This window comes from Schistocerca cancellata, chromosome 6 (genome assembly GCF_023864275.1).
Source record: "Schistocerca cancellata isolate TAMUIC-IGC-003103 chromosome 6, iqSchCanc2.1, whole genome shotgun sequence".
NCBI lineage: Eukaryota > Metazoa > Arthropoda > Insecta > Orthoptera > Acrididae > Schistocerca > Schistocerca cancellata.
Genome location: NC_064631.1, coordinates 482164461 through 482174838, shown reverse-complemented (window position 1 = coordinate 482174838; position 10378 = coordinate 482164461). Strand labels below are relative to the sequence as shown.

General features: G+C 43.7%; 1 protein-coding gene across 1 annotated transcript; it reads left to right on the top strand.

Moving 5' to 3' along the window:
• Positions 1-1254: 1254 nt before the first annotated feature.
• Positions 1255-9646, top strand: LOC126088397 (uncharacterized). The gene is made up of 3 exons (XM_049906536.1): positions 1255-1297; positions 3988-4250; positions 8276-9646. Exons 1-3 carry the CDS (start codon positions 1255-1257, stop codon positions 9164-9166), a joined length of 1197 nt encoding a protein of 398 aa, XP_049762493.1. The 3' UTR covers positions 9167-9646.
• The last annotated feature ends 732 nt before the right edge of the window (positions 9647-10378 follow it).

The following is a 10378-nucleotide window of genomic DNA, read 5'->3' as shown; positions in this document are numbered from 1 at the left end:
GAGGTGTGCTTCCCATTCTCTCCTGCCCTCACGACGCCAACGTGAGCTGTGCGATGGTAGCAGCAGACCTACGCACAGCCACAACAAATTCTGACTACCCAAATTCAGGCAACAACTTTTCGATGCGAAAACGTTGCCTTTTTTCCAAAAGGTTCCCATTTATTGTTTCCATTCTGCTCTTTTTACTTTTTTGGCTATACTGATCTCTGTTGACAAAACCGCACGCATCTGAATTCCTTCGACGACTGCCGCGAGGCATAGTTGATAAGAGCTGCACTCTAAAATTTCTAGACTATGTCTCGCTGGACTCTTGCAAGTGGTTTCCCTTACAGATGCCTCGCACTGTTCGCTCTGCTGCTGATTTCGTGTTTTTTGGTCCATTTCATATCGTTTTTTCGTCTTACCTCCACTTCTTTGAACGACGTAACAGGTTCTAATTCTGTGATCGGATACCTTTGGGTCTTTCTCTTGCTTGTGGGTGCTACGCCGCATTAATCCACAGTTAAAGAAAGCTGATGTTGAATACAACAGGCGAAAATACTGCGTCAGCTGTTTATTATCCAGTGATGAAAAATTCCTGCAGACAACAACATTAGACACGAATAATATGTTTGCTGCTGACGCTATAGTAAAATAAATCGCATATGTTTATTGAGAATAGTGCTATTACCTTCTTAGCGTACGTCGAACGTTAATGGTGCCTCTGTTGGGCATTCGTAGTACGGTGTTCCATGCTTGGTGCTAAGAATAAAAAATTCTCCCAAACAATCGTACATTTGTGAATACATTCCGTGCAATAGCATTTCGACTATAATAAAACACTGAAGTGGAATGTTAAACTCCTTTCGTAAGATTAAAAAATGGAATGTAGCTGATTACTTACGTCTACATTTGAAAAATAGCGTACATAAAAAAATGAGATCTCTGTTTTACCGGAGAAGTGTTACTTAAACTCGTGTTGATTTTTTGACTGAAGGCTCTTTTGTGCCAAAGATGTCATAATGTCTAAGCTTAGAGCGGGCTCAAGGGACCTACAACAAACGGACGTTTATGATATACGTCCGTAATTCTGTATATTTCTTCTTCTATCCTAATAGCGATAAATATAAAAGATTTTTGGCTAAATCCGAGAGAAATAATAATTTCATTTCGAACATGACTTCTACGCAACACATTAAACGTGGCGGATTCCAAAATGCAGTAAAAAATAGGTTCCAAGTTTCAGAGCTAACATATTTTAACTTTTCACTTGAAATGCTAAAATTAGCACCAGCAAAATACTTTGTTTTGCCTGAGAGTAAGTACCACACTATACCAGCCTCTAAATTTCCACCAAAAACATCGTTCTGTGAAATGAGAGGGAATGTACTACCTTTGGAGTTTCCTTGCCTGTACTGTTATCATGGTCTTCCAGAAATAATTATGCTAAAAAAAGACACACCACGAAGGAATTATCCGATTTCGACGGAAATCGGTAGATATGATATACATGTGCTGACAACCAAATGATTGGAATTTCAGAAAAAAATTGATGATTGAAGCAAGAGGGAGAGCTTCACAAATTCATTAAGCCAGGAACGCGTTGGTTCCCCTCTGACCCTAATGCAAGCAGTTATCCAGCTTGGTATTGCTTACCAGAGTTGTTGGATGTCCCCTTGAGAGACATGACGCCAAATTCTGTCCAATTGGCGCGTTAGATCGTCAAAATCCCGAGCTGGTTGGAGGGCTATGCCCATAATGCTGCAAAAGTTCGCGGTTGTGGAGAGATCTGGTGATCTTGCTAGCCAAGGTAGTATTTGGAAAGCACAAAGATAGTAGAAATTCTCGCCGTGTGCAGGCGAGCATCGTCTTCCTGAGGAAGAGTACAGGAAGGCTTGGCATGAAGAATAACAGAACGGGCCGTAGAATATCGTCGAGGTACCGCTTCGCTGTAAGGGTGTCACTGATGACAATCAAAGGGATCCTTCTATGGAAAGAAATGACATTCCAGACCACCATTTCTGGTTGTCGGGCCGTACGGCGGGCGAGAGTCAGGTTGGTATCTCATCACTGTCCGGGGCGTCTCCAGACTCGTCTTCAGACTGAAATGTCGTTGACTGGAATAAAATTGTCTTCAGTGATGAGTCCCGCTTCTCGAAGACGGTCAAGAATTATTTTGCTTCGAACGTAGCAGAACTACGTCACTTCGTTTTCTACAAGGTTCCCAATTTTGATGCTAAGTTCGTAGCCAATCTTATTTCTATCGATTCTCAATGTTTTTGTCTCTTTGGCCTCTTATCAAACAGTATTCTGTGCTCAGTGCACTGTTCATTTTGTTCAACAGATCCTGTAGATCTTCCTAACTGTCGCTGAGGACAGTTATGCCATGAATGCATATTGTTGTTAGCATCCTATCAACTTGAAATTTGATCCAATTTTTAACGCCGGGGAACCAAAGCAATGAAGTAGTGAAAACGGAAGCAGCAAACCGAATAAAGTAGCAAAATGTGATGATGGCTGTCCGTGATGTCAGCACTTATCCATACGTCCCCCTCCATCATAGGGTATAGAACTCGGCTACACATAAAGAATCCGCTCCATCGTTGCCTCCCCCTCTCCCTCCCCCCACGGCGTAGGGGACCCTATTGCTATCGTGACGATCGTCAGAACAAAGGACGATCTCAAGATAGACAGATTTCGATTAAGAGCAAATAAAAGTGCTATTTTTTTCAACCACCAATCGATCGCGAAATGGAAACCACAACGAAAATCAAAAATATTTTATTTTTAACTTTTAACTACACCTTCCAGCTACTTCTCTACGTAGTGGCCGCTACGACTTAGGCATCTTCCATAGCGTGGTACCAACTTTCTAATACCTTAACAATAGAGGGAAGTTGCCTGTGATTTTCGCCAGTGTCCTACACTGGTCTACCACCAATCGGTCGCGAAATGGAAACCACAATAAAAATCAAAAATTTTTATTTTTAACTTTTAACTACACCTTCCAGCTACTTCTCTATATAGTGGCTGCTAGGACTTAGGCATCTGCCATAGCGTGGTACCAACTTTCTAATACCCTAACAATAGAAGGCAGCATGTGATTTTCGCCAGTGTCCTATGCTGGTCCGCAGCTCGTTGTTTATGCCATAATGCTGTCCTCGTTGCCAACGGTTCGGCTCAAGTGTCCGAAGAGATGAAAATTAGGAGGAGTTAAGTGTGTGCTGTATGGAGTGTGATCAAACACTTCCCATCGGAAACCCTGCAGGAGCGTCTTTGTTGCCCCTGCAGTGTGCGGTCGGGAATTGTCACGAAGAAGAAAACAGATGACAGTTACGTTATGAGGCTACAGGAAATCAGGTGGAATTCCCCAGCAGTGCTTCACAGTTGGCGGCAGACACTGTTTTCTAGGCATCTTTATGTGCTCGCTGTGCGCTCAGAACTGAAAAGTGCCACGTGATTTGACAGACAGGCGTGCTACACCTACTGTGCAAACCATCTGCTTAAAGCTTCACCTGATTTTCACCGTGGTTTTAATTTCACGACCGATCGAAGGTTGGAAGAAAAAAGACCTCATACTTTAACAGTTGCGAAGTAAATATCGCGAATACCAGCAGAACAGCTGAAAAATGTTTGCATTTTCTACATGTGTTGCTACGATAAGTAGGTATCGACATTTGGATGTAGGTGGAAAGCGACTGGAGGGAGATATTTGATTCTACGATCGGATATGAAAATTTATATACGAATTCTAAATAAGTTGCAAGAGGCGTGGAATATTCTCTGTAAGGTCATCAACTGGCATCTTCCTGACGTTGGTGCTCGTTGAAAATCAAACACATAATAGTGGCAGTGGCATCGGATCTATCCAGATCGCCCCAGGAGTATTCCGTGCAAGAGTGACATATCACGAAGCGAGCTTCACTCTGAAGGGCGCCCGCGTCGTTGTTTCAGCTGTTGGGAGTGTTCTGCCTGCTGTCGGCGCTGGCCCATGAGCGCGTCCACGAGGATTGCTGGGCGGAGGTGGCGCCGGGGGCGGCGGCGGCGGCGGCGGCTACCAGTACGGCGCGCCCGGTGGTGGAGCAGGAGGCTTCGGAGGACCCGGCGCCGGCGGCTTTGGGGGCCCTGGGGGCGGCGGCGCCTTCGGGGGCGGCGCTCCTGGGGGCGGTGCTCTCGGCGGCTACGGTGGTGGCGGAGCTGGCGGCTACGGAGGCGGCGGCTACGGAGGCGGCGGTTACGGAGGTGGAGCCGGCGGTGGAGACTTGGGACAAGTAAGTTCTCGTCGTGAAATGACATCAGCGTGGACCGCAGAGCTTCAGCAACGTGTTAACAAACGTAGAAAGAAACGACAATCTTGTAATTCTCGAGCGTAATTTTTTCTGGAGAAGTGGCTGCAGGGAGAAGTCAAAACAAGTCAGCTCGAAGGCAGCTGGAACGCCGGCTGTAACACTGTTTTGCGTTTCAAACAGAGCCACTAGCCTCACTGTGAATAATGAGTTTAATCTCCGAGTAGAAGTCTTAGGTGTGGAGGATGGCAGTTCAAATCATTGCCTACTAATAGAAATTTAAATTTTCTTTAGTTTCCCTAAGTTGCATAAGGCAAATGTCGGCACAGCTCTTTTGAAAGAGAGACGCCCGATTTCTTTTCCCCAACATCCCCTGAGTCCAAGCTTGTGCTCAGTCTCGAAGGACGTCTACATCGACGCGCCAATTAAAGCTTGATCTTCCTTCTTTTCGTCAAGAAGTCACAGATAGCAGCCGAGATGGATCAGGCACTCCTTCTTCATTGTTTATAGCAGGAACAGGCCGGAAAGAGCACAGCGAAATGTATCACAGAATTTAATAACAGTAACAATAGTGCTACTGCACTCAGATTTTTCCGTACTTGATCGATACATGTGAAAGGGAGTATTATTAACGACACGCTAAACTGAAAGTAGAATTCGGTACCATGTACTTTTCAGTGATTATCAGAATAGATTAACGTAGCATTATGTTACAAGACTAACGGGCATTTCGTTAATAAAACAGCTATGCACTTTCGCCCCTTTTAAGCGTAATCTACACTATTAACCAGAATCTTACTTTTTTTTAAATACCTTAGTTGACACCTCTCTGTAATGTTCACGATACATAGTTTTTCCTTCATTCTGAACTTTGAGATTCGAATATTGACAACGGAGCGAATGACTTAGATGACACGAAATTTATTGCATCTCAGTCGTAACTCGTTCAGTGCCTTTAAGGGACACAGTTTAATTAACTGACACACGACTAGCATTAACATGTAAATAAACCTACTAACAAAATATGTACTGAAATTTTTGGCAGTGTGATAAAGGGCCGAGGCTGTAAGTTAATTTTTCTTTTTTCACAGTCCTCCGTCATGGGCGTGTCATAATTTACCACTTAATAATAATGTTTTACTGTCATTGCGAAAAGCCGATATCCCAGCCTCTAGACCTCATGTTTACTGTGTTTTTAAGAAAAACGCATAGAAAGAGAAAGTGATCATACATGTGGGGGGCTCTACAGGGTGTAAGGCTGTTACCAGAGTCCCAGGTATCAGAACCATAGCTTCTCCATATATGAACTAAGAGTCAGCACATGCGTTGACAAGCGTATTCTAAACCTGTACCTATGTGTTGGAACTGAAAGAGCAAGGTCTAGGACTGCGACATATATTTGCTATCACCGTAAACCCGCATCACGCAAGTGGAAAGTTCTTAAAGTGACGTCGTGACTGCTCTTCCCGCAAAGCTTTCCAGGAAAGGACTTTACTAACGAGGCTCGTAGACGTTACTTCAGTCGCAGACGCGTCTTTGAAACGTTGGACTGACGTAACTCTAGCGAATGCTCATGCGTAAATACAACGCTCGAGAAACGTAGTGTGCAACCCAACATTTTCCTACGAGGAAACAAAACCTCTGTTTATGTGGAAGATGGTTGAAAGTCGAGTCGGAGAAACAGATCTCTTGCAAGTCTCCTGATACTAGACGAAGTAATGCTACAGTTAATTACCGAGTAGCACGGAGGTCCACTTGGAGAGTAATAAGTCCACTTTTCTATATTTTATCGAAGCAAGTAATCTGGTCATTTAAGGACCTTTCAGATTACATCGCCCTTTTCAACTTGTAGATGTCTTCCGCCGTTAACAAGGGTAATTCATCAGTAGCATTCAACGCACAGTACGATCATCAACATGTGGGACTTACGCTCTTCCACTTCAGGAGGGAGCATATTTCCCAAGTCTTTGAATATATGAGTTGATGTCTGAGCTGCAGTTACCACGTTTCAGATCATGTGATCTGGAAACATCTGGTGACATGAAAATTTCATTGACGTTCTGTCACCTCTTTGTTGCAGCTTAATTCGTACAGAAATCGTCTCCGAATTCATAAAGTGATCTTTGGTACCCGCTGCGTTCACTTGACTGCCAAGATATCAGTTTCAGTAACACGTCGTCATGATAATTTGTAATTGTTTTACATCGAATTCATTCTTCAAAAGGGGTGAAGTCCTACCCAGTTGTTCAGATGTTGGATGTATTACAGTTACTGCAGTTTATTTCATCTGACTAGAATCGTTACGTCGAATAATTACGGGTACTTTATAGAAAGTAATTTTGGTTCGACGTGGATGGACAACAGCAACGCTGTGTTTTTTAATCTGAAGAAGGACAGTACATTAAACTGACGCGAACATCAGTTCTGCTTCCTTTCTATACCTCACACTTGAGTAGTAGTTTACATCGTACTACGTATACCGGTGAACTTCGTTGACAATGTGATGGTGGTCTAGTCCGTTACACACAATGAGACAAGCATAAGTTCGCCAAACTTCCTGAAATTTAGTTCATCTGGTCTTTTTCCAATTGCACATACAGATATGTCCTATAAAAAATGTGAGAACTTCTCAGTCAGAGAAGCAGGTATTCATCGTTTGCGTCAATAAACAGCAGATATTTTGTGTTTTGGACCATGAACAAAGAGGGCACACATGTTCGAATGCTCACTGTAATTAAGCTGTAGGAGGGAGCGGGGGTAATTTTTCAATGGTCAAAAGCCAAGGCTGTCCAGAAACCAAAAAGTCGTTTGCTCTTCATAAAACGAATAAAGTGTCGTCAGATTAGCCGTACATTCGCATTACTGTTAAGAGCTGAAGCGAACGTTTAATTTATCCTACAATTTCATTCCCTTCTTTTGCATGATTCCACAGCCGTAGTAAGCTGTTTGAAGGGTAAAATTATTTTGTCACTTTCGGCTGTTTAAAAATTTTGAAACTGGATGTTCCTTTATTTCACCTGTTACTTGTGCAATGTCAGCCATTTTGGAGCGTGACCATTACCTAGGGCTTCAAAAATCTGAGCATTGAAGTGTAAATCGAATTTTTACGAGTATTTTGAACCGCTTGATAACACTCATGTACCGAAATGCACTGTTTGTGCGTAAGTAAATGGGGAAGTAAAAAAATATGCGTTTTACAAGTTTTGAACAGACGGAAGTAGGCAAATGGATCTAAGCCTCAAGAAGTACCCTGAAATTTATTTAGTGGTAATGGGTCTGGACTCACAGAGCACTAATGAATCACTCAGTAGCCTGTTGAGGCCAGAAAAAACTGAACTGTTCGATAAATCATCATGATCCCATTTAATGCTTACTTCATCATTCAATATTAACCTGGGTAATTAGAGTACAGCAGAAATGTTACCTATTAATCTGAGTGGCTTTAGAGTGTTCAGTCAGATGAAATCATAGAACCCGCACATTATTTAGATAACACAATATGCTGTCGCTATCAGGCGATCTGATATACCAAAGAGATCATAACGTTTGCGGTAGTCACTTCACTTCATATACTCATGACAGAGTGGCGGAAAATTGTTCAGTCAAGTCTCTTTACATAGATAGTTGCGCGATCTTGGCTGTTCAGTATGGAGTGTCGAATCTGAACACCTTTCAGCCGCCTGTTCAATAGTCACCAAGCGATGATGGAAGGGATCGCTGTGTCAATTAGAGGTCAATGGATACCAGTCATTGAATGATGGCCCCTATTTTTACTGGACCAAAGGTGGGAATCTTCCTATGCGTCGGTCAGGGGACCTGAAGAAGGGGTAATATATCGCCGAAACTGGTCGCTCAACAAAATGACAATTGGAAATTAAGACAGCTGAAAGGTGTTTTGATTCGACGTTCTCTGTTGTTGAATCATTCCGCCATTTCATCTCGTTGTACACTCAGATATGTAATACATCAGAGAAGCCTTAGATCACACCACCTGATACGTCTGTTCACAGCCAACACCGTACAACTTCCAGTACTCCGTGAACGACGCTTACACCGGAACGAGCTTCGGACGGCAGGAAGCTGGTGATGGAAGTGGAAGTGTACAGGGCCAGTACCAAGTCCAACTTCCCGACGGCCGCAATCAGCTCGTACGTTACGCAGCCAGTGATGCCACCGGTTTCAACGCAGACGTTCAGTACCAGGGAGAGCCTAGGTATCCATCTGGCGGCGGAGCCGGTGGATTCGGTGGTGGCGCTGGGAGGTACGGTGCCGGTGCCGGTGGTGCCGGTGGATACGGTGGAGGAGCTGGCGGTCTCGGAGGAGCCGGAGGATATGGTGGTGGAGCCGGAGGATATGGTGGCGGAGCTGGAGGATATGGTGGTGGAGCTGGTGGTCTCGGAGGAGCTGGAGGCTTTGGTGGCGGAGCTGGTGGTATAGGGGGCGGAGCTGGAGGATACGGAGGTGGAGCCGGTGGTCTCGGAGGAGGCAGAGGATTTGGTGGTGGAGCTGGAGGATTTGGTGGTGGAGCTGGCGGTCTTGGTGGAGCTGGAGGCTACGGCGCTGGAGCTGGTGGTCTCGGAGGAGGAGCTGGAGGTTTTGGTGGAGCTGGCAGACTTGGAGGAGGCAGAGGTGGAGGTGCGGGCGGCGCTGGAGGCTACGGCGGTGCTGGAAGATACGGTGCAGGTGGCGCTGGAGGGTTCGGTGGAGGAGCTGGAGGTCTAGGAGGTGGAGCTGGAGGTCTAGGAGGTGGAGCTGGAGGTTTCGGCGGAGGAAGAGGACGTGGTGGATACGGAGGAGCTGGAGGTGCAGGAGGGTTTGGCGGTGCCGGCGCTGGAGGATTTGGTGGAGGAGCTGGTGGTGGTGGCCCATCTGGCTCATACCTGCCACCATTCAAGAGATAAGCCGACCCTGCTGACAGATGTGTATCTTATAGCTTTAAATGGAATGCAGTCCATTACTAATGGAATGCAGATGCCTATTGCTTTCTGTAACTCATTATAAAGATCTCTGCTTTATTAGCATTTTAATGTATAGTTATGGTATGTTAATAATCAATGTTGTCTTCAGTACTCTGTTTGAACCACTATTCGATGGTGGTGCTTAAATTATTGTCCTAGATGTGTGATTGTAAGTTCTGTGAGAATGAAACTAGTTAGAGAGTGAGTTCAGCCTAGTTCGGTTTTTCTTTGGTCATCTATAATTATCAGTATTACTATGAATGAATTGAATGACCATTGAGGAGTCAAATATAGTTTAATGACTGGTTGAAGACCGTTCCCGATTTATAGAAATTTGATAAAATGTTCGTGATGTCTATGTATTTAATAACTGTGTGACTCATGCCTTTTGGTGAATAAATAACTTCAGATATGTTCAAAGAAGTTCGATTTGGTGTGTTATAAATTAACCTGAAGTGTCCACTAAACTCCATATTTTCTTTCAGTCTGTTATTGGAAAACCTTTCACAGAAAACTGTCAAGAAATGTTACTTTTTCTCCTTTTGAGTGTTCGAACAGCGTTTAAAAAAAGAGAAGGTCCTCGGACTTGGTTCTGAGGACAGTACATGAAAAATATAAAACATTTTAGTGCAACAAAACAGGCAACCTTAGTTTGCCACTAAATGGAGTGAATGAAAAAAAATTTTCAAAATGCATTGTGCAGGCATAGGTAGACGCAAGACGCATTATTGATACTCGTGAACACCGAACTACTTTATTGTAAACAAGAATATACTCGAATCACGGAGGTTTTACTAGAAGTTATCTCCGATGTTTATCTGTTGTCCTATATAAAGCAGGATATGATAAATTTACAAGAATAACAGATCTTATCAAGCTCTTACAAATATTTATTAATAACCAACCGAGTTCATAAAACTGTGACCCCATTTTTTACCTTTTCTAAGAGCAAAAGTCATCATGTTTTTGTTCCTGTTGAATACTACAGAGAGCCTCATTACTATTTGATGTCCAGTCATTCTTGGAATACCTGTAGTTATTGCTAGTTATTCTCGAATGCGTGTTGTTAACGAAAACGTCAGCACTCTCGCTAATGTCAGACTTGAGCTGATTTGATCACTTGGAGAAATGTTATATTTTACAGGATAGTATGAT